Below are 21,048 nucleotides of genomic sequence, written 5' to 3'. Positions count from 1 at the left end.
ATGCTTTAACAAATAAGAATGTCCTGGGGCACCTGGGTGGCTCAGTGGGTTAAAGCCTCTGCCTTCACCTCAGGTCATGATCTCGGGGTCCTGGGATCGAGCCCCACGTCAGGCTCTCTACTCAGTGGGGAGCCTGCTTCCTCCTCTCTCTCTGCCTGCCTCTGTCTACTTGTGGTCTCTGTCTGTCAAATAAATAAATAAAAATCTTTAAAAAAAAAACAAAAACAAAAAAAAAAACAAATAAGAATGTCCTGTGCCGGGTGCCTGGGTGGCTCAGTGGGTTAAAGCCTCTGCCTTCACCTCAGGTCATGATCTCGGGATCATGGGATCGAGTCCCGCGTCGGGCTCCCTGCTCAGCGGGGAGCCTGCTTCCTCCTCTCTCTCTCTCTCTCTCTCTCTCTCTCTGCCTGCCTGCTTGTGATCTTTCTCTGTCAAATAAATACATTTTAAAAAAAAATCTTAAAAGAAAAGAATGTCCTGTGCCAAAAAGTGCTAGAAGAACAAGACCAATAAGGTATTATGAGAGATACTGGTGGCTCCTTTATCTGTAGATGATCAGAAAAGCTTTCTCCTAAGGTGACATTTGGGCTGAGCTTTGAACAAGAAACCAACCAAGTGGAGTTGGGAACAAACATTCTTGCAGAGCCAAGAGCTAGCATACAATACTAAGGCAGGAAGGAGCTTGGGGTGTGTTCAGGGAGAAGGGAGTCCGGGGTGGCAGGGGCTATGAGCTGGGAGACTTTAAGAGGTGCCCTGGCAGAGGCAGAGATTGTTGGTGGCCTTTCCAGAGCGCATAAAGTGTGGATTTGCCTCCAAGCACAGGAGAGAAACTCTTGAGACGGAAGTTTCTGTTTCCAAAATGTTTACTAACGAAGGCCTTGAGTGGTTGGACTGATGATGCAGTGAAGAGAGCTGCAGAGGGAGCCTGAGCACCCCCTCCCCCTCTTCACTGTCCCCTCTCGGTAAAAGCCAGCACTGAAGCTTGGTGGAGGTTCATTTTTTCCTCTATAAAAATCAAGCTGTATGTCTTTCTTTCCCGCTTCACTATTATTCCTACCCAGTGGTGAACTGTAGCACCTCTCCCTACCCCTTGCGTTACTCAGACCTTTCTTATGTCTCTTACCCCTTTTTAAATGAGAATCACATTAATTTCCTCAAACAGCTGCTTCACTCCATGTATATACATAAAAGCAGCCCAGAGTTTGGAGTGTTACATTTCTTTATAACCTTCCTTCCGGTAATGCCTTACCTGTGCAGTATTTTCGGGTTCCCAAGGACTTACCCATTTTTGTCCTTACTTCTACCTCATATTAAATATTGCTGCCTGGTAATCATTTTTGTGAATCAGCACTTTGGGAACGGACGGTTAATTTTAGTATTTTGCTCTGTGGAACTAAACCACTTTATTCTGAGCAGGCCCTCTGCTTGGGCTTAGAAGGGTGGAGAGCAGGCAGGGCAATCTTTCAGCCGAAGTTCCTTGAGATGGAAAAAGAAAGGAAGCTAACATTTACTGAAACCTACCATGTGGCAGATCCCTAGGCCATTGTTTCTACTATGCCATTTTAACCCTGAGGTGCACTCAGGTCCTCTGCTTTTCCCCTACTAACTATGTTTCCAGTCCATAATTAATATTACTGCAAATGATGAACATAAGAGCAAAAACTGTGCCAGGTGAAAAAAAATCAATGTCTTATAGATTAAAAACTGACTAAAGATCACATCGACTATTAAAAACTGCAAAAATTAACCCAGGAAAAATAGGCTTGAGAGAAATTACCAAGACGATGACTACGAGTGCTCATAGTAAAATCTGCAATTGATTTAAAAAATGACCAAGAACAAAATCTCGACAAAATTAAGATTTGCAAAATTTGACCTGGTAAAGGAGGACCCGGTAGAAATAATGACAGCAAAAGGGAATCTGCAATAGCAAAAGTTTTAATAGGGAAAATCTGATGAGGACCAAAAGCTGATAACTCAGACTTCCCTCCTAAGATTTACAGAATTGATACCAATTAAGCTAATTTCATTAAAATAGAAAGGAAAATGTAAAAGCCTAGAGAGAATTCAACTTGATCACTATTTCACACTTTTTCTTCTCTCCTCAAACCTCCTATCCCTCCCATCCATGTTCCCTCCAAGCTAAGGATCTCACTTCTTACTTCCCTGAGCAAATTAAAGCAGGTAGGACAGAACCCTCAGACTCTCAGCACTCCCATCTCTTCCCAGCCTCGGCTGCACTCCTGTCTCTGCCTTCCTCCTGTCCCCGCAGACAGGCTCCCCAGCCCCTGCCTAAAGTCAGCTCCCACTGGGCACCAGAATCCATCACCTCTTCTGGCTCAAGGGCGAGCAAACAGTGATTCTTATCTTTCCATCCTACATCTTCCTGTCAGGCACCACCACTTCTTTCCTTCTCTTTGTAGCAAAATTCCTCAGAGTTGTTTGCAGCATTCACCTTCTGCAATGGCCTCCAAGTAGATCAATCTTGCAGTCAACTCCTCTGACTTAACCTATCATCATTATTTGACAGCTGATAAATTTTGCCTCTTTAAGACACCTTCTTCCCTTGGCTTCCACTTCCAGGCACTGTTCTCTTGGTTTTCGCCCACCTTGGTGTTCACGCCTTTGCTGGCTCATCTTCTCCTTGACCTCTTACATTGAGAGACTCGGTCCCTGGACCAATTCTTTTTCTTGTCTCCCTCCACTGGTGATTAGACCCAGTTCCTGGTTTAAATGCCATCTAGCTACCAACAACTCCCAATTTTATATCTTCAGTCCAGACTTGCCTCTCAAAATCCAGACTTATATATCCAGCTTCCCACTCGACATCAACCATGGAGGTCTAATAGGCATTTTAAATTCCACACATCCCCAAATATACTTGTGATCATCTTTTCCCATCACCACCCTCTGATCCCACCAAGCCTTCCCTCTCTTTGTTGATTGCAACTACATTCTTCAGTTGCTCGGAGCAAAAACTTTGAGGTCTCACTCCCTCACATGCCACATCCTGCCCATCAGGAAATCCTACTGGCTTTATTTTCACATGTATCCAGAACCTGACCATCCTTGCTAACTCTGCTGCTACCACCCCATCCACGTGAGCCATCATCCTATCCGACCTTGCTTACTACAGTGGCCCCTACTTTTATCCTTGCCCTCCTGTCATCTACTCCAGACAAAAATCAACCTCCTAGAACTTTAGTCAGATCATATTAGTGCTCTGCTCAAGACCATGTAATGATTCCTGATGGCATTCTAGAGTCAAACCCTTCCAATGGCCTCCTGGCTCAGACAACCTGACCTCTCTCCAAACTCCTTTCTCACTACTCTTCCCTTGGTTTTCTTCTCTCAAACCACACTGGTCCCCTTGCTGCTTCTCTGACATAATTGGTATGCTCCCCCACCCTGGAGCCTCTGCTCCAGTGTGCCCCTGTGCCAGGCATATCTTTCCCCCAAATACCCATTTAGATGACTCCTCCACCTCCTTCAAGTCTTGGTTCAAATCTCACCTCCAGATGATGCCTTCAGAGAGTACCCTATTTAGTACCACAGTCTGCACCTCCCACCCCCCTTCTGCTGTTCCTTTTTTCCATAGCACGTAATACCTTTTAACATATTATATAAGCTACTTATTCCTTGTTTAGTGTCTGGCTATCCCTGTTAGAAAATAAACTCAACAAGGGCAAAGAGTCATGTCTACTTTGCTTACTGATACATTCTAAGAAAAACAATGCCTGGCATATAGATGTTTAATATATATTGAATGATGAACCATGCTATATAGATTAACAAAATAAACTGGATTAATGAAATTAGAAAAATCCTTTGGGGAAAAAAAAGTCAAATTGATGTTGGTATAATTCTGATTCTTTTAAAAAAAAATTTTTCTAGTCTGAAACAAAGGGTCAAAACCTCTATAGGGTCAAAGTGCTATGGGGTTAAAATAGTGACATAAACTAGCACAGTAAGAATATCCTGTGCCATCAGACTGTCAGATGTTTTACATAACTCCTTTCACGTTTTTATCATGCCTACTGCACAGATGCCCAGATTATGTTTCAGGATATTAAGTGCTTAACAAAGTCACATAACTAGTCTGGGCTGGAAACAGGACTTGAAGGTAAGTCTCTTTGCCTCCACTTGTGCCATTTTATCACCCTGCCCCCTACCTCAACAAAAGACTTTTCCTAGTAGGTTTTTAAATACTTGGTTGCATGAGGATGAGAATAACTCATTGCTTTCCTATTCAATTTCCCCACTATAAATGGTTTGTCACTGACCACATGAGACAAGCAGGACCTTAGGTTCAAACAGTGCATACACACACTGGTAAACACTTCCATTGGGCATAATGGGACATAGCCAGTGAATCTGAGCAGCAGCTGACTCGCAAACATTGTCCTAAAAACTTTTTAATTCCTGAGTCAGAGGAAATCCCCCATCCTCATCATTTCCTTCTTCTCTTCTCACCAAAACATTATGGCACCATGCTGATGCTGGTCATTTTCCTGGGATTTTAAAAAATATATAGATTGATTCCTTAAAAATTTTTAAGTATTAAATGGACATTTTTAAGTAGTAATAAGCATAGCCTATGTGGTAGGCAAAATAATGCCTCCTCCATGATGTCCACACCTTAATACCCCAAACCAGTGAATATTAACTTTACATGTCAAAAAAGAACATTGTAGATGTGATTAATTTAAGGATCCTGAAGTAGGAAGATTATTCTGGTCTATCTGGGTGGACCCCATGTAATCAAAAAGATCCTTTTAAGAGGGAGTAGGAGAGCCAGTCAGAGGGTCTATGACAATGAAAGCAGACACTAAGTAATGTCCATGTTGTTAGGATACCACAAGCCAAAGAATGCGAATAGCTTCCAGAAGCTGGAAAAGGCAAGGAATGGATTCTCACATGGAACTTCCTTGCCACTACCGAGGTTTTAACTCTGTAAGACCCATTTTCAGATGTCTCACCTAACGTGCTCCTTTGAGCCACTAAATTTATGATCATTTGTTACAGCAGCAACAGGAAACTCATACACCCTACAAACACGATGCCACGGAAATGCTGAAATCCCTCGGTGTAATCAGTATTGAGGGTGCTTGCCCCTGCATTAGGGAAGCTACCAAAAACTGAGTCAGAGAACCACAGAAGGCTCCCAACTGACTCCAGTATTCAACTGTACATTCAGTAGAGAAAGTCTAAAAGACATCAGACTCTTCCCCACTGCGGTCCCTCCCTCCCCCAAGAAGTAACGTCTTGCATCATTGCTGACATTCCGCTACTGATGGGAACGAGGCAGCCCTGGTGCCCATAGAAAGAAACCCTAAAAAGAAATAAAATTAGTCACTGTCTCAAGTTACCTGTTCCACTGATGGATGAGAACCTGAAAAGGGCAGAATCAGTTTACTTGGCATTTTGCAAAAGAAAAAAGAGCCGTAAAGGGACCTCAGATTGTGAGAATAGCCTTTAATTTAAAACAACTGAAGCAATAAATCATCCATCTCTCTTTCCATCACAGGCAATGCTCTCCCCAAACAGTTGAGATATTTTAACAACAACTGTGACTAGTGCAAAATAAAATAAATACAAACTCTTTCAGGAGCCAACACCGAAATCTGCTGGGCAGGTGGGCGCAGGCGACAGGCTCAGCCTCTGCCAAGGCCGACAGGAGTGGCAAGATCTACACCGTATGTCAACACACCCAGCTCGGAACAGACTAAACAATACCTGGGGAGGGGAGACCACAAGAGAATGTTGCCTAAAGTGAAGCAAATATGCCCAACACTCTCCTGTTGCCAACATCCTTGGCATGTGGAAGATGCTGGAAAAACGAGTGCAAAGTTAGCAGCTTCTAAGCAAAGCTGAAGGAACGAGGTTTGGGGTTCATTTGTTTTTGTTTTTTAAGTGGAGTCTTATACATACTGGTTTTGACACAGGGAAATCTTCTGCTTTCCAGAAGGCATTCTGTGTCTCTCACAGGGCTCCTGACTCCAGCAAAAGTATGTACGCTATTTCTGTCTATCTGGATGCTTGGGAGAAGGACCTTCCACCTGGAGCACCTCACTGCCTAACCCACACCTTCTAGAGTCCAGAGCAGTGCTGTCCAAGTGCAAAGCAAGCCACAACGTTTTTGGGTAGCCAGATTTTTAAAAAATCAAAAGTGAAATCTAATAATGCCTTATTTATCTAAAATATTGTCATGTAATAAACATAAACTGTGGATGAAATATTTTATATTCCCTTTTTTTGGTACCAAGCCTTGAAAGTCTGGTGTGTATTTTTTTTTTTTTTAACGTGAACAGCACAAATTCGATTTGTACAAGCCCAATTTCAAGAGGTCATGAGCCACACGTGGCTACTGATGACTGCACCAAATAGCACAGACCTGGAGAGGTTTAATACAATCTCTTTCAAGACAATTTACAGAGTAGGGAATCTTCGCCGCACTGGGTAGGTGCTCTTATACCCCGGCTTAAGAGTACAGAATCTTACTCTGTAACCTAGGATGTATGACCTAGGTAAAGGGTGCAATCACATTTCATCTGATCCTTTCCCCTAGTCCTTCTCGCTACCTGCCACCTCCCCAGGACTCCATAGGTGATGCGATTTAGCAACAGTAATGCCTACAAGAGGAAAGATATCCTTTCTGTGATAGACAACTTTCTCCACACTTATTTGGGGATCCTAGCTGTAACTGAATTTGAGTAAGAACATATTCTATAAATGTTACAGACTTAGCCGAAAGTGGTTCTGAGGTTTTTCATCACGGGAGGTGTTCTAAATAGATTTTTCATTTTTGAAGGGGATGGAGACAAGGTATCTCATGGACTGAGAAGTGAAACGTTTCAAGAATGGGAAGAAAGTAGAATAAATACCCAAAAAAGTGGGCAGAGGGGTTGAGGTGCGGACACTAAAAACGACACATTCTATAAGCTCGGGTGTACGAGCTGCAACGAACCAACACATTACAACAGACCCCTATGGGATCCCTCATATCCCCGTGTCTGGCCCCTGTGGTAACCGCAGGAAAATAAAAATAGAATCGAATGTTAGGGCAGTAAGGGACTTCTGAGCTTATCCAACTTAATGCATTCACTGTAAAGAAAAAAGCCCAGAGAGGTAAAGGGCCTGAGGCACTGGGGTGAGTGTGCAGCTCAGTGGGCCTTGCCGGTCTTGGAAATAAAGGATGTTGGGAGTCACAGGCTCAAGCGACTGGGGGTAGGCTTCCTACAGCCCAAAGTGAGCGCAGGGAAATGGCAGGCACATTCTCTTACAGTAGAAAGAAAACAGCCAAGTCTGTTCAAAACACTGAAGCAATGCTGATGTAAAGTGGCATTAAAACATGATTCTTCCGCTAGTCCTTTCTGCATGCTTTTTTCCCTTAAAAAAAAAAAAAAATCCCAATTTGAACCAAACTGGATTTCTGATTCATTATACGGGCATTTAGATCAATTGACAAAATAAAAACTTTGATACAATTTCCAAAAACACATTCACTGGGATTTGACACAAATGGATATCAAAAGATATTTACAGGAAGAAAAAAAAGTGCACTCTTTCACACGTACACCCACACACAGTGAGAATTTCACAAGTATACCACCACACCTCACACAGAGGACTCCTCACAGGCTGATAGTTGACAAAATCTACACGTTATTCCAGTTTTCAGTCACAAGTAATCTCGTCAACACATGTGTGAAAAATGGAGCAGTATGTTCCAGACTTTTATTCCAGGGAAACCTACCTTGTATATATGAAGGTATACATATAAATACACTTTTAAGCAAGAAAGAAACCCATTATTTGCTCTAGTTTTTCCCCAACTCTCAATCTGAAGTAAAGAATAGCACGTATACAAAACTTTGCCTTGTAGAAATAGCCCTTTGTTTTGTGAGGCAGGAAAAAAAAAGGCCGCCGTAGTATACTTTCTTATAATTTGTTTAGGCATTGGAAGGGCTAAGTTTATTTTTCTAGTTAATGAAATTAAATAATATCTAGCCTATAGTCTTATACTGATTTTACACCATTTTGCAAAGTTTTATACCAAAATTTTTATTTTGTTCAAAATACACATGCTATCTTTGTCCACATTTCACTCAAATCCCCAATAACCACCTCTCCCCACTCCCATAGAAGGCCTTTGCTTTGTAAAAGTATTGAAAACAAGTCATTGTTGACATGTGTTTGAAGTCATTATTCCATGACACTCAGCCCTAAGGTGACTGGATTTTGTAAGGCTGCTTAGCATGGGGTTTTCTACAGGAGTCAGAGATTCATGTGACGGAGGGCTGTTTTAGGATATCCGAATCAACATTAAGAGGACATCAGTGGCCACAACCAAGTAAAGAGAGTATTACTGCACCATGAGCTCCCTCCTTATGCCAATTGCATTTGTTCCCAAATTGAAGAAAAGATCAGACGAGAGAAGGAGGGAGAACACTCTACTAGGACCCACGTGGCACCCGACGTGCGACTCTTTCACGGGTCATTGTATCAAATCTCACCATATTCTCAAAGTACAGTGGGCAAGAGAGAGCAGGTGTCATTGTGCAAATAAGGAAAGTGAGGCACAGGGAGGATGAGGGCCTTGTCCAGCTAGGGGCAGCACCCAAGTCTTGGCCCTGGGCCTCGGGCACAGCGACCCTCACAAACACACTGTGTAGCTGAACTCCCGAGAGAAGGGCCCTGATCATACCCAGAATCCTGACTACTCACCACTCACCATGTTGTAATCAATCATCCGTGTGGCATTTTACCCAGCTGGTTCTACTTTATTTTCCTACAGTTTCTAGAAAGATCCTTGCTACCAATCAAATGCCTGTTAGGCAGGTTGCAATAGATCCCTCTTCATTTGACTGGACAATCTGAAATGGAAACTCCAGAGACCTTGGAATTCAGTACAGAGCTGCAGGAAGACGTTAAACCACTCTTATTGTACCTTTTGATTGCATTTGAAACTGATCTAATCCCAGGTTGCAATAAAAATACCAAGATACCAAAATGGAAAAGATGGTCTTTCATAATGTCCTAAAAAGTTCCTTTGCACCCGAGGCCCTTAAGGCACCCGAGATCGCACTGTTATTTGGGAGGTGATTAGCCAAGAGAGGGCTAAGAGGAGACTCTAGCCCCAGGAAAATGGAGAACCGGAGGCAGGCAAAGAGTGCAGGGACAAGAAAATTACGGACAAATTTGGGGCACTTTGATTCCAGGGAGTTCTTATGTGTTATGGTAAGATTAGCTATTTTAACTAAAAATACACACATGCCTTAGCGGGAAGGGCTGCTGAGAACCAGAATTTATCTACCTTTGTTTGGCAAAGAACAATATTGTGCTGCCGGGGGCATCTGGCCTTATTTCACCAAATGTCACAAACCCCGGTGAATTCTTGACAGCACTTAAAGGGACAACTCAGCCCTTTTTACGCCTGAAAATCTAAGCGGGGAGCCAATTTTTAAAACTGTTCCTGAGTTATAGTTTCTTTAAAATAGTTACTCGCTTTTCCCAGCTATGCTTAATACCAACTGCTTTAACCTTTAAAAACCAGCCCGGCACAGATTTCCTGGTTGACGACAACGGTCTCACCCTCACACACTCACACAATCATGTTATGATTTTCGATACGATTAAATTAAAAATACCTTTCACTGCAGATGCTCTAATCTTCTATACATGGATAGGTCAGAAATTTTGTGTAATGAAAAAATTGTGTCACAAATAAAGCCCATCCCCATTACTGATTTTCGATATGAAACAAAAATGGGCTTTTCATTTTCCGGGGGGTGGGGTGAGGCCACAGCACTGGCCCCCAAATCATAATAGAGGGCTGGCGGCACATTCCCATTTTTTGGTGTGACAGTGGCAGATCCCCCACCAGCAATATAAATACTTTTTTTTTTAAATCATCCTCTCCTTGAACATTTATAAAAAGAAAAACTATCTACAGTAGTGTATCATCACTAATAGAAATTTCTTCCCAGTTCTATTTCAGAAGGCGTCAAATGATGTTCTTCAAATAAACTATAAATACCCCATGTATTCCTTCATGTCTGGTTGTCCCAACTTCTGCTTGCTTTTTTTTTTTTTTTTTTTTTTTTTTTTGGCAAATTAAAAAGGCGTGTGGCTTCCTCTCGCCGACTGATGCATCTGAGGCTCAGCGTGGCACCCTGTGGTAAAAGTACATGTAGCCCAGGTCCTTGGGGGGCCTTTCTGAGGCACACACTCTGTGGTCATTGTAGATCACCCACCTGAAAACAAAAGACAGAAGAACTTGATGGATTTCAGTCAGTCCCAGGAAGCTTTGCCGAAAACAAGTTACTGTGCCATACTTCAGCGAGTTGTTTTAAGATAACCAAACTCAAGCCTACTGTATAAAAAGAGAGAGTGCTGGTGGGAAACTGTAACTGCCTTTTTTATTCTTGAGCTCAATCAAAAGGTAGTTACGAAAGGAGTCGCCAAACATTTTAAGCCCTTTGGTCTCAAAATCCCTTTTGTAAAAGTCCACAGATGGCCTCAGAAATTAAGTCAAAGAATCATGTACGGTGATGTTTATTTCAGCCTGAGGTGTAAAACTAGGTCAAAGTAAGAAGTAAAGAGCCATGCAAGTGAACTATCCCAAAACTATTAAAATGTCTTCAGGAAACGCCCAGCTAGCTCAGTCAGTAGAGCACGAGACTCTTAAAATGTCTTCAGAAAATATTTGGTAAAATGAGAAAATACTCACAATATAGTATGACGTGGGAACAGGGTTAAAAAACAGTATGTGCCAAGTGCATACTTTAAGCTTTTAGAAAAGTATATGCATATGTACATTTGTATGTATGATGTACGTGTATACAAACGTATACCCTCTCCCAGTGAAAATAATAAAAGAGAAATGTATCGAAACATAAACAATGATTATCTTTAAGTTTTCAAATGACATATTCTTTGTTATATTTCTGCATTTTACAAATTCCTTACCATAAATTTTATTGCTCTTTGAATTATAATTAAGCATTTTTCTTAAGAAAAGTATTTTGAAAAGAGCATCATGCTTGGTAATAAAAAGAATTTACAATCAATCAGCCTGTGCTCAACTATTTCATTGATCAAGTTAAGAGGACAACACTAAAAGACACACCAAAAGGGAGCACAACTAAGTCCCCGGTGGGAACCAGTGTCTCCCACAGTGTGTGGCATGGTATGAGAGGTCAATGTCCCACCAGGACAGGGCAAGTTTCTAGGTTTCTCCGGCATCCACGTGGCTGAGCAGTGCCTCAAGCAGGAGGCTGAGCCTCAGGCTGCTCAGAGGGGAGCTCACAGAAGAGAAATCAGAGGGCTCAATGGGGCTAGATCCCCAAGGAGAAGGTCCTGAAGAGAGCAGCAGCCTTACATCCCATAAATGTCTCATTCCCAGCTCACCACACATCCAGCGATTGTACCTACAGAGCCAAGAAGCCTACTGCAAGACCACAATAGGGCAAAACAGTGGATGTGTAAGGAAGCCAGATAAAACACAGGATACCCAGTCAAGTTTATATGGCAGGGAAGTAACATTAAATAAGTTTTTGTATAAATACATCACATGTAATATTTAAGACATGTTTACACTAAAAAGTTATTCATTGTTTATATGAAATTCAAATTTAACAGGGCACCTGGTTTTTTTGTTTTGTGGGCTAAAACTGGCAATCCTATGGCGGTCCCAAACATACACGCCTTCTGCTGCAGGACACATCTTTATTTTGGGAAGTCACTTTGGTAAGATGGTTGAGAGTGGCTTTGAACGCCAGCTCCGACATGGCTACTTCTGGACTAAGTTCCCGCTACTCAGCTTCTCTGAGCCTCAGGGTCTTGATGTATAAAATGGCTTTGAGAGTATATCCCTACAAAACCATCGTGAGAACCAATGGGATAATATGTGCAACACCTCGCTGAGAGCCTGGCATACAGTAGGTGCTCAATAAAACATAGATATCATTGATTTTCTAGAAACAGACTCACCTTCCTTCCTTTTTAATATGGCAAACATAATGGCCACTCATTGTAGATGTTCCCATGTGACTGATGAATGCAAATAATTCATACACTATGAAAGAGGAAACAACGCTGTTACAAGGCAGCATTTCTAGAAACCAAGAGCACTTCTGACCAGAATTTAAAGGCAACAATGGTGCGACCCAGCAACTGCTTACATTGAAAGACAAAGTCTATTGTACCTTGCTATGCTGAGAACACACACCCACACACACTCACCAACTTCAACCTGCAAATTCATAATAACACAGGACATAAACTATCCAAGCACAGCTGGCGTTTAATTCCTATCTGGGAGAGGACTGAAAATCCCACAGTCGAGTCTGGTGGCCAGCTCATGGTCGAAAGGTGCGGTCCCAGCTCTATCACTTTTAAGCGGCATGAGGATGGAGGAGCTGTTTCCTCTCTCCGAGTCCGTTTCTTCACGGAGACGAAAAATCCACCCACTTCACAGGGTTGTATAAAGCGTAAATGAGCAATTCCGACTAAAATACCATACAAATGTCAGGATTAAGAGGAAGACAGCAGAGAGCTGTTGTCATTTATAGACAGGGATGACGCTTCAGAATGGGCTTCCTGCACTTTCTGACTTGCTCACAATAAACTATACGGGACCGAAATTCAGACTTCGTTCTTTCTGAACAGGGAAATACATAGCCTTCAAGTGCAAGACCAATGTTTATTCTCTAGCAAGGGCCTCCCGCCGTCTATCAGAGAATTCGGTACATACCCATTCCAGATTAATTTCAGCTCAGGCTCCCCTTGCCTGGGCTAGACCTACACCACACAGAGTGGATTCCGTGGACCGACAGAGTGGGTACCAGTCCGCTCTGTAAACTGTGACAGGCTATGACGAGACAGGTATAGAAACTGAGCACTTTCTTGCAAACTTTCATAATAGAATGTTTGTGAAATCTAATAAGGAAAAAATGGGCTCACATATTCATTTTTCTAGTGCTCGTTTTTTTTTAATTTTTATTTTATTTTATTTTATTTTAAAGATTTTATTTATTTATTTGGCACGAGTGCTCGATTTTTATTCCATTTTCCAAAGTGTTGTTTCTGGACGGACGCTTTCCCTCAACCCTCTCTCACACATTCCTTCTTTCCCTTGCTGTTCACCCAGGTTCATCTACTTACTCAACTGCAAGTCCCCACCTACTCTCCCTTCACCACATCACACACTGCTGATCACCTCCTCCTTCCTCAAGTATTTGCCCCCAGCCCATAATGGTCTCTGGGTTGTCTAGCTGACTCATTGGCTCCTCCTCATCCCCCTGACCTTTAAACACTGATGACCTGGAGCTCAGACCACAGACTTTTCTTTACTTTATGCTGATTTTTTCCCTCTCTTTGGGTGATCTCATCTAGTCTCATGGTATCAAATGGAACGATTTTCTTAATTTCCTGAATGTTCATTGCTAATGCACAGAAATAAAATTGAATTTTGTGTATTAATATCGTTTCTTACAATCTTGCTATACCCACTTATTAGTTCTAATAGTTTCTAGTAGATTCCTTAGGATTTTCTATATACAAAATTGTATCATCTGCAGAAAGAGATAAGTTATACTTCCCCCTTGCTAACCTGGATGCCTTTTGTTTCATTTTCTTGCCTAATTGCCTTGGCTAGAAGGTCCTGTTACAATGCTAAATAGAAATGACAAGAGTAGGGGTGCCTGGATGGCTCAGTCAGTTAAGCATCTGACTCTTGATTTCAGCTCAGGTCATGATCTCAGGGTCCTGTGATGGAGCCCCACATCAGGCTCTGTGCTCAGCAGGGAGTCTGCTTGAGATTCTCCCTCTCCTTCTGCCCCTTGCCCCCTTCCCTCTCTAAGAAAGAAAGAAAGAGAAAGAGAGAAGGAGGGAAGGAGGGAGGAAGGTAGGAGGGAGAGAGGAAGGGAAGGGGAAGGGAAGGGAAAGGAAGGAAGGGAAGGGGGAAAGAAAAGGAAAGAAAGGAAGAAAAGGAAAGAAAGAATGAAACGGAGAAAGTGGACATCCCTGTCTTGTTCCTGATCTTTTGAGAAAAGCATTTAGTCTGTCACCATTCCGCATGATATGAGCTGTGGGTTTTTTGTAGATGTTGTCTGGTTGAGGAAGCTCCCTTTCATTTCCAGTTTGTTGGGCATTCTCTACTCTTATCTATCTCAGTTAATGGTGATTCCATTCTTCCATGCAGAACAAAATCTTGGCTTCTCTCTCACATACATCTTTTTTTTTTTTTTCCTTTCTGGTACATTTTTTAAGTATAGTTGACACGCAAATTACAACAATTTCAGGTTTTTTCATGCTCTTTACACACATCCAATCCATCAGCCAATCCTGTCAACATTTCCTTCAAAATATATCCAGAATCCAACCTCTTCTTACCACCTCCACTAGTAATGTGTGATACTAGTTACGATCATCACTTGTCTGCATTTTTACAACACCCCCTTATCCAGGCTTCCTGCTTCCTTCCTTCCCCTCTACTGACTATTCTCAGTATGGCTTCACAGTGGTGTTTAAATGGAAGTCAAATTATATCTCATCCTGTATCTCAGAGTAAACTCTTCCTTCTACAAAGATCTATGAAGCCCACCTCCTCCCAATTCCCCCCTCATTTCACCCCAGCTACTCCCCCCCTCACTCTACCCCAATTATTCCCCCATCCTCTTCACTCCACCCCAGCTACTCCTTCTCCCCCTCACTCCACCTCAGCTACTCCCTCTCTCTCCCTCACTCCACCTCAGCTATTCCCACTTTCTCCCTCACTGCACCCCTGCTACTCCTGCCTCCTGGCTGCTCCTCAAACACACCCAGCGTGTTCTGGCCTTAAAGCCTCTACATTCATTGTTCCCTCTTTGAAACTCTTCTTTCAGATGTCACAAGACTTACCCCTCACTTCACTGAGGTCGTGGATGAAATGTCACCTCAGAGAGGTCTTCCTGCACCACCTTATAAAAGAGCAACTCTCTCTTCCACTCCCACCTTGACCCCTAACCTCCCCCCAACCTTGCTTTATTATTGACTGATAACATGAAGTAACTCCTGCCATGTCCAAACCCACCTGTGTATTTATTTATTGTCTACCTCCTTTATCTCTGGCTAGAATATAGCTCCACAAGGATAGGAGGTTGGCCTGTTATGTTTACTGAAATGTTCTTGGCACAGAAAATGGTGGCTCAGCATGCAATAGGCATGTCATAAGTATTTGTTGAATATATAAATAAATGTGTGAATTAGAGAATAGCTCTGTTCACTCCATTTCTTCCCGTGTTTTTATATCATCTTACATTGTATATATTTTATAAACCACCTACCAAAGTATAAACTGGAGTTAAAGTCAGTAAAATAATTATTTAAAAAAAAGAAATGACTCAGGGCATCTAGGTGGCTCAGTCGTTGAGCGTCTGCCTTCGGCTCGGGTCATGATCCCAGGGTCCTGGGATGGAGCCCCACATCGGGCTCCCTGCTCGGTGGGAAGCCTGCTTCTCCCTCTCCCACTCCCCCTGCTTGTGTTCCCTCTCTCACTGTGTCTCTCTCTGTCAAATGAATAAATAAAATCTTTAAAAAAAAAAAAAAGAAAAAGAAAGAAATGACTCAGAGAGGATGTTTTTCCCATCACTAAGTTTTTGTTGCTGTCATACCAATTGATGACAAAAAACAAACAAACCCAAGTTTAAAACCAGAATCCAGGCAAAAACAACTGTGAATGACAATCGTTTTGCCTGGCACTTAGTTTCTGAGATAGTGACCTAGGAACCCTATTCTGGTCTGCCCTCCCTGTTGTCCCCTAACACTAAGAACCTGTCCTACCCAGGAAGCGAGGGAGAGTGCAGGCAGAGAACTTTTCAGGTTTCTTGACCTTGGTTGGTTTTTAAAACTCTTCTGGAATCAACTGTATCACAGCCCAATTCTTCAGCTTGAGATACAGTATTGGTCTCCCGAATTGAAGCTGCTCTCTTAGAATTTTCATGAAATAAAGAAAGGACATGACACTTCAACCAAGGCTTCCCTCCCTCCACCATGTACTCTTCCCCAAAACAATGACTTAACTAACTGAACAGACTCTTTAATGAGCAATGTCCATGTTAAGCCAGGTCGTACAATGACACACGGCTTGGATACCAACACAGTCAATGGGTGACAAAACAAGTCGACAAAGAAAGGGACAGATCCATGCAGTCCATATGCCCAAAGATGTCATTAAGCCCCCCAAGGCATTTCTCCTCTCTTTGGTTAAAAACAATTCAGTGTATACTCAGAATCATAAAAATGAATTAAAGGGGGAAAAGATTAGCATAAATCTTAGTCCTAAATTAAAATTAACCATGTTTATCAATACAAGCAACCACCCCATGCATTATTCAAGATCTCCTGCTGGAACTGACAGCAAAAGAGAGCATCTCTCTCAACACATTTGCAAAAACTCAACAGGTAAGAAATCTCAATTAGTATTTGCTTCCAAAGAGAACACGAAGGTGAATAAACCTAACAGATAAGCTACTACTGATTCTTCTCCAAGTTCTCAGAGGCCCCCTTCTAAAAAACAGCATCAGTGTACACACTCCTAAAAGATGTGCAGACCCCTTTTCACGTAGCTAGGAAAGGCAGTTTGAGTCAAGGCAAATCATTTTTTAAAAAGATTTTATTTATTTATTTTATGAGAGAGAAAGCATGTGAGCACAGGATAGAGGGGCAGAGGGAGGAGAGACAGTCTCAAGCAGACAGGAGCCTGACACTGGCCACGATCGTATGACCCTGAGATCATCACCTGGGCCAAAACCAAGAGTCAGACACTTCACCAAATGCACCACCCAGGTGCCCCTCAAATCATTTTTAAAATGCTGACCTGCATAGAAAAGTTAGACAACATTGCCTAAACCACCATGTCCCTCTAGAAAGCGAGAATTAAACAGGGTCTGAAACTAGCAACTTTGCCCCTCTTTCCCTCTCCCAACAAAAAGGGTCCTTCTTTGAACATAGGAAAATGGTTCCAATCTTTCTAATATGCAGAATTTTTTCATATCAAAATTTTACCACCCCTACCCCTACCCAACAAAACAGCAATGGTGCTCTGATTTTACTCTTTGAAAAAGCACCGTCAGGAAACGAATGTGACACTTGGAAGACAGAAGAGGCAGGCGGCCCGTCCTTTCATGTCCTATGGAGGAATGGCCACCCAAGGACTGTCTAGGGTAGGGGCCAGCATACTGCAATGACTCATAAGCCAAATCCAGCCCATAGCCTACTTTTGTACCACCCAGAAGAAAGGGGAGGAGGAGAGGGACAAAAATATGACATGAGATGACTATGGCCCACAAAGCCTGAAACATTAATATCTGGTCCTTTAGAGGAAAGGTATGCTGGCCCCTGGTCTAGAGGGATGAAAGTTCATCTCACTGTTTACTATTTTTTTTTAACATTTGATTTATTTTTTGCATGCGCAAGAGAGAGAGAGGGAGAGAGAGAGGGAGAGAGAGAGAGGTATGTACAGGAACAGGGCCGGGGGGGGAGGGGCAGAGGGAGAAGCAGACTCCCCACTGAGTAGAGAGCCCGATGCAGGACTGGATCCTAGGACTCTGGGGTCATGACCTGAGCTGAAGGCAGATAACCAACTGAGCTACCCAGGCACCCTCACTGCTTACTACTGATTAAAGTTACCAGAATTAGTCAAGTTACTCATTAACTTATAGATTTTTGTTTAGTAAAGGTAGAAAAATTTCTGTCCAGTAGAACATATAACTTCAAGGATTTATGATCTGGAGACACTAATTTTATATTTAACTCAGCAATCAAATTATCTTTGATTATCCTAGCTTCTCAGATGCTTTGAACTGGTAGTAACAACTAAGTGGTTCCCTCATTAATTAACGAGTCGAAGAAAATCTGTGATTTGTGCTCAGTTTAGACGTACCTGAGAATCCTGATTTTATCTTCTTGAAAATTATAGTTTGACAACACATAATGACCTAAAGCAGCTCTAGATTCAGGAATGCAGTTCAATTAATTTATATTTTATAAACCCTATAGCATCTACGTATATTTGAAAAGTAGTAGTATCTCATAAGGGTGTGACATTATTCAGTCAGTCTGGAGAGAGTGCACAGAATACACAAACACCAAGAGACTCCCTGCAATGACCCCAATGCCCCAGGGACCCCACAGCCTTCTGGTAAGAAACCCAAACTGAGTTTTCCAACTGAATCTTCCTAACTTCAGTAATTTGTACCATTACCCACCTCTAATTCTCTCTGTACAACAGAGGGGAAAATATCATTCTCAATTTACTAACTTTTAACTCACAAACACCTTCAATCTGCAAACAATTTCTACCCAGAACAGCTTGATTTCCCTTGTCCCTGCTCTGAGAAAAGACCAGTGGGACGTAGGGAGAGAGAAATGGATGGATCTGGGTTTGGAGCTTTTAGAAAACTTCAGAATACCCCCAAAAAAGAGCAAAAGGAGCATTTGGGTAAATCAATAACAGCTTCAGGCAGCTGTCAACAAGGACAGAATCCTTGTCCTTGCCTCCCCAACCCCACATAGCTCAAAATTACCAAAACCCTTTGACTTCTTTTTATTATACCACCTAACACTCCAAATATCAAACAATTGCCTCCATGCTTCCTAGTTCTCAGTCACTCATACTTTAGTATAAATTAGTTTATTTCAGAGTGACTTCCTCTTTACTTCCGATAACACCGTTGGGGGTGGGGGGAACCCGCAGGAATTACAAACAGGTGCTGAAGTGGGATGAGCTGCATTAGGAGGCGTTGCCCTCAAGTAAACCACTGGTTTTTAGCTCCCATGGGGCTGCACCCTCCCGCTCTGCGGATCCCATTCCTGCCGCATTCCTCAGGGAGCCTGGTGCATTAGGAGCCCCACCATTACAAAAACGAAATGTCTCTCTGCTCCCCTTCCTGGAAAATCTCTGCTGCCCTAGAAGCTCTCGGAGCCATTACAGTGATGAGGCTGAGAAGCCAGAGCAGCTTTTGAGTAATCACAGCCTAATCACATTTTAATTACACTGGCAATCAGTGAGTTCTGAACGAACGAACGAAAGAAAGAAAGATAGATTAAACACTAAGTGCAACATAGAAACAGAAATAATTTTGCAAATGGCAGAAGCCCAGATAGGTCAAACTAAAGACCCAATTTTCCACTTTTACAATTTTTAAAAACTCAACAGAAAGGTGATAGCCTTCAAATGTGCAGAACGTAATGATAAAGAGAGCCTTGAGAAAAATGAGTCCCGCCTCCCTTGAGATTTAGAAGATCTGTGGTAAGATGAAGGAGGAAGTGCACTGCCTTCAAAATCACACAGACCTGAATTCCCAGCTGGTTCTTCCACCATCCAGGCCCCTAACGGGTTGGGTCCCCATTTGCTCATGTGAACACCTAGCCGCAGGAGTAAAGGAAAGCTGTCCAGGAAGTGCCTAGTGCACAACAGGCGATCAGTGAAGGACAACCGCTATCTGACCCAGTGTTACTAGCACTAATTCTTCTGAGCAAACTAGACAACATGAAAATAAGTTTCATGCAATGACATTATTTCCTCATTCAAAAAACTGTAAGAGGGGTTTTTAGTTAACATATTCCCTAAAGAATTTGATACAAGTGCTCCTTTAAACCGTGTGCTTATAGAGTCACATTTTTTTTTCCCATTCAAACTCCTATCTCGTCATTATTTTCAGCGTTAATATGGTATAGTGATGTCCCAGCAGCTACTGTCCTCCTTCTTAAGGCAATAATAACCTCATCTGGCTTTTAGCACGGTGGCTCTCAAATTTATGCTGAATCAGAATGGCCTAGAGGGCCTGCTGACCTCCAGATCACTGGGCCCACCCCCAAAGGCCTAGAGTGGGGCCCAACAATTTGCATTTCTAACCAGTTCACAGGTGATGCTGTTCACAGGGGATGCTGATTCTCCTGGTCCAGGACTACATTGGAACGAGCATTTGAAGGGACCATGCTTCCCCTCTCTGCGTACAAGCTAAGAGGGAAGAGGTCTCCACCCTCAGGCTCCATAAGTGGGGCCAGTGACCAGGCGAGGGCTGAGCAGCCCAAGTCTCAGACTGCCCGGACCTTCGCTAAGAACTCCAGGACAATGCTCGGCTGGATTTTAACCTGGAGAGATACATTGTAGGAGGCACCGGCAGTCAACTTGTGGCCATTAGAAAGAGCCTCTCTGAGACTCACACCAACCCAGAGAAGTACAGCGAAGGGGAGCAACCAGATAAAAGGGTTTCAGTCCCAGAATCAAGGGCGTGCCTCGAGTCAGGTCTCCCCAGCACTGTCCAGCTCTTGTGATACAATACTTCCCTTTTTGCTTGAACAAGTGTGGCTCGGCTCTCCCGCCCCTTACAGCAGAACCCAGAAAACCGAAGTTGCTGGTTTTACTTGGTTTGACTCTGTCTGTTTTGGCTCTCCATTTTGCTCCTAGAAAACGATTACTTAAACTGTTAAATTGTCTTCATACCCCCCGAGCCAAATGTTTCCATCAACTCACCAACCCAAAAAGAGGTCAAAAGCAACGTTTTGGGCATGTAAACAACCTACCTACACAGAATACATATCCCCTAGGAGTGAACCTATGAATTCAATGTAATTCTAATGAAATCCTTACAGAACGGCTAATTACAAGATTAGGAACTTTCCAAAATTCAGCAGTAACAATTTAGAAAATATAATGGGAAAAATTTGTATTCATAAGTAATAGGAAAAATATAATTCTGAGAAGAAACTCAACCAGAAATACACAGGAAGTTTATGAAGAAAACCATACAGCTTTGCGGGGGTGGGAAAAGGGAGAGATGCATTTAAAAAACAAAAGGGGGGGTTATCATGTTTCTGGTCTGAAAAGCTCAATATCGTAGACCCACCAGGTATTCCCAAGCTAATGTGCAATATATGAAACTCTCATGTAGGTCAATAAAAAACTGGTGAAAACCTCAATAAAAATGGGAAAATGGACCAAACTAAATGAGGAAGTGATTAACACAAGAAGAAAAACAACAGCCAATAAATATATTAAAA

The 21,048-nt window shown here is 42.5% G+C and overlaps 1 protein-coding gene across 3 annotated transcripts in view; it reads right to left on the bottom strand.

Annotated features, from left to right (window-relative positions):
• Positions 1-5,463: 5,463 nt before the first annotated feature.
• Positions 5,464-21,048, bottom strand: part of USP13 (ubiquitin specific peptidase 13) — a 110,086-nt gene continuing 94,501 nt past the window's right edge. For all 3 annotated transcript variants that reach the window (XM_080800587.1, XM_080800588.1, XM_080800589.1), the window contains 2 exons: positions 11,995-12,079; positions 5,464-10,256 (listed from right to left, as the gene is read on the bottom strand). In XM_080800587.1, the coding sequence (XP_080656713.1) occupies positions 10,163-10,256; positions 11,995-12,079 (179 nt within the window). In that variant the 3' untranslated portion in view covers positions 5,464-10,162. The remainder of the gene's footprint in view (positions 10,257-11,994; positions 12,080-21,048) is intronic.

Source organism: Martes martes (genome assembly GCF_963455335.1).
Source record: "Martes martes genome assembly, chromosome: 1".
Lineage (NCBI taxonomy): Eukaryota > Metazoa > Chordata > Mammalia > Carnivora > Mustelidae > Martes > Martes martes.
Note: the sequence above shows the minus strand (reverse complement) of the source record. Positions and strands in the feature narration are given on the sequence as shown.